This window comes from Neofelis nebulosa, chromosome 1 (genome assembly GCF_028018385.1).
Source record: "Neofelis nebulosa isolate mNeoNeb1 chromosome 1, mNeoNeb1.pri, whole genome shotgun sequence".
Lineage (NCBI taxonomy): Eukaryota > Metazoa > Chordata > Mammalia > Carnivora > Felidae > Neofelis > Neofelis nebulosa.
In genome coordinates this window covers 217,211,144-217,214,788 of record NC_080782.1, presented here as the reverse complement: position 1 = coordinate 217,214,788, position 3,645 = coordinate 217,211,144, and the positions used below count along the sequence as shown (strand labels likewise).

The 3,645-nt window shown below is 36.0% G+C and overlaps 1 protein-coding gene across 1 annotated transcript; it reads left to right on the top strand.

Moving 5' to 3' along the window:
* The first annotated feature begins 249 nt into the window (after positions 1 to 249).
* On the top strand, positions 250 to 886 carry LOC131497859 (large ribosomal subunit protein uL22-like). Its single transcript, XM_058704549.1, has one exon. The coding sequence runs from the start codon at positions 317 to 319 to the stop codon at positions 869 to 871; it is 555 nt and encodes a 184-aa protein (XP_058560532.1). The 5' UTR covers positions 250 to 316; the 3' UTR covers positions 872 to 886.
* The last annotated feature ends 2,759 nt before the right edge of the window (positions 887 to 3,645 follow it).

Here is a 3,645-nt window from a genome sequence, read left to right as displayed (position 1 = left end):
CTGAGTCCCCGCCTCTTCTTTGTGACTGGCCTTTCACCTTCAACCCCTGCTGTTATATTTGTACTGCATTACCTCTTCTCCATTAATTAAGCAAATTGAAACAAAGATGGGCACCTCACCCAAAATGAGTTCCTTTCTTAGAATTTAGAATGAGAACACATGAGAGGGAGTCACTTAATGGAAGGCAAAAAGAAAAAGAAACCAAAACAAATGAAGCAGAGGCTTTTTGAAGGAAGGGCACTTGGATTGCGCATGAATTCTCCCAGGAGCCACTGCTCTTCCTCTTCCCATAAGCGGCCTGAGGTGATCTCTGAAAATGGTTCGCTATTCACTTGACCCGGAAAACCCGACAAAATCATGCAAATCAAGAGGGTCAAATCTTCGTGTTCACTTTAAGAACACACGGGAAACTGCCCAGGCCATCAAGGGTATGCATATCCGAAAAGCCACCAAGTATCTGAAAGATGTCACTTTGCAGAAGCAATATGTGCCATTCCGACGCTACAATGGTGGAGTTGGTAGGTGTGCCCAGGCCAAACAATGGGGCTGGACACAGGGTCAGTGGCCCAAAAAGAGTGCCGAATTTTTACTGCACATGCTTAAAAATGCAGAGAGTAATGCTGAACTTAAGGGTTTAGATGTAGATTCTCTGGTTGTTGAGCACATCCAGGTGAACAAAGCCCCCAAAATGCGTCGTAGAACTTACAGGGCTCATGGTGGGATTAACCCATACATGAGCTCTCCCTGCCACATTGAGATGATCCTTACTGAAAAAGAGCAGATTGTTCCTAAACCAGAAGAGGAGGTTGCACAGAAGAAAAAGATATCCCAGAAGAAACTGAAGAAACAAAAACTTGTGGCCCGGGAGTAAATTCTGCATGAAAAACATGCAAATAAAAGTAAAAACAGAAAAAAAAAAAAAGAAGGGCACTATAGCAAAAGGACCAGAAACTCCAACTAGTAGCATCCCTAGAACTGACACTCTTCCTAAAAGGATTAAATTCCAATAGATTTGAATCCTAAAATCAAACAAACAAAAAAACCGACCCAATTTACTTAGATAGGTGGGGTGGAGATATTCTGACTAAATCAGAAAGTCAGTATTCTCACAGCAATCCATTTTCCAGTCATAGGCCCTCAATCTTTGAGCCTGACCACAGGAAAGAAATAAAATAAATATATTTCTCACACAATGTTAACAATTTGAGTATTATTAGTGGCTGGTATATTTTTGTCAATTCTACTCTTTATTGATGTGTTACAGAAAGTGGAAATGGTTCCATGGGAGATTACTATCTTGACATCCTCTTTCCATAACACCAATATTCACTTTTATCAAATAAAACTGTTAATAATGCTGATTATCTGGACTCTGACTTTTCCACTGCCATAAATAAACTCTTTCAAAATAAATTTATTTTTAACAAAAAATATCTAGCTGCATAGATTTCAAGAACACAAACCACACACATTTTTCTCTTTTAAGTCACTCACTAATTAAATTATTAGTTATTTCCAATTAGTTACACTATCTATACTTTTCATTATATATATATATATGTGTGTGTATATATATATACATATATACACATATATGTATATGTGTGTGTATATATATATATATATATATACATATATATATATATATATATTTTAAGAGAGTGCAAGCAGGGGAGAGAGGCAAGGAGAGAGGGAGAGAAAGAATCTTAGGCAGGTTCCACACCAGTGTGGAGCTGACATGGGGCTCAATCTTCCAATCATGAGATCATGACCTGAGGCTGAAATCAAGAGTCAGATGCTTAACCAACTAGGCCACCCAGGCACCCCATCATTATATTTTTATAATAAGATTTGATGCCTTCTTCTGGCAGAAATGTCCTTGGAAAAGTATCAAATAAAAACTAGTACTTGTAGTTATAAAAGTGTGATTAGCATGGTCATAAGATATTAGAGAATTTCATTCAGAGAATTCACTGGAAGGATAATAATTATACATGCTCCTTTTGCCTCCTTTAGATACTAAATGGTCAAGTGCCCTATAGTACTACTGAGACCCATTCCTGGCTCCCAGGTTGATTTGCTCAGTGACCACAATAATGATTTCATTTCCTGTTCTTCAGTCTCAATAAGTAGAAATAATAATTTCACTTCCTATATGGGCAAGAGTTTTAATAAGAATGTGTTGGTGAGGCAATTTGAGGTCTCAAATAATTAAGAAGCAATTGCTAGGAGTCCTAGAAGAAAAAGGAAGGGCATTCTTACTATGAGACATTGAGGAACTGCTTCCACTTCTCTTCAGTGTTGTTGAAATATCAGAAAGGGATGCCCAAACACTGCTGTCAATTTCTAATTATTTCTCGAATGCAGGAGCAGTTAGGCAAAGATGTGCACAATGATGTTGGAATTAGGGAAAATGAACTAGTTTATATGTGCAAACAAAACTCATACTAAATTCATATAATCTAACTGCAGATGAGCACTACATGCTAGGACCACAGTAGGGAGGAGGGAGAAGGCAAAGAAAACACCTTGGTATGGGTGCTTAGAGCCCCAAAGAATTCTCTTAGCTAAAGAAAATTACAGTGAGTGCATGCTGGTATTATTCCTACACACACCTGATTCCATCACCCCTTATACTGAAGTCCAACATTCTCATAAATGGTTATACATAAAAGAAAACTAAGTAATTGCTTTGCTTTCTTAGGAAGAAAAAACATAAAAAGTTTAATTCATCACATTTTAAGAGAGTAATAAGATCAAATCATACTCAATACACAAAATATGTTCTAAATTATCTTTATAAATTATCCTTTAGTCCCAAGTATGGTCCAGTAAGGGGGAAAGGGGAAAAAGGGAGTGAGGAAGAGGCAAAAAGGGAGAGAGAGAGAGAGAGAGAGAGAGAGAGAGAGAGAGAGACGAGAAGGAAAAGAGAAAGGCAGATAGAAAATGAAGGAGGTAAAGAGTAACAAAAAGACAGCTATACCAATAAAAATAAAAGAGAAACAAGTGAAATGAGTATGGATAACAAACTTAATTTTGGGGGGTAAAAACTGAAGTAATTATAAAATACCTCTTCCTTCCATTCCTTTTACCCACTTATTTACTGAATTTGGGATGACCTTTTAATTTAAATGTTGATGATAGGGAACATATAAACATTTGAATTTTTTAATGTTTTAATTTTTAAGTTACAAAGGATAATAAAAACATAGTTACCTAGAAATTTTCAAATTTTAACAAGGTCTTTTTTGACAAAATATACTAACTTTGCTTCTTGCATTATTTGGAAAGGCATCATGACACAACAGTTCACAGTTGAAACATAGAAGGAGATGGGGGAAAACTTAGTATATTTTTTTTTAACTTTCAAAGTGCCTATATCTTTTTGACCAGAAAATGGACCCTGAGTTTATATTCAAGGTCACATCAATTGTAGTCTCTCTGAAACAAAGAAAGGAAAAAAGATTACTACTTCCCAATGCCTGTGATTTAAAATACCGTGAAATTCTTCTTCTTCCTTTTTTTCCTTCCATCCTTTCTTCCTTCCTTCCTTCCTTTTTCTTCCATTTTCTTTCTTTCTTTCTTTCTTTCTTTCTTTCTTTCTTTCTTTCTTTCTTTCTTTCTTTCTTTCTTTCAAGGGTTAAA

What these genes read in the sequence shown, in the direction of transcription:
- LOC131497859 (XM_058704549.1), top strand. Translation starts at nt 317, where the DNA reads ATGGTTCGCTATTCACTTGACCCGGAAAACCCGACAAAATCATGCAAA.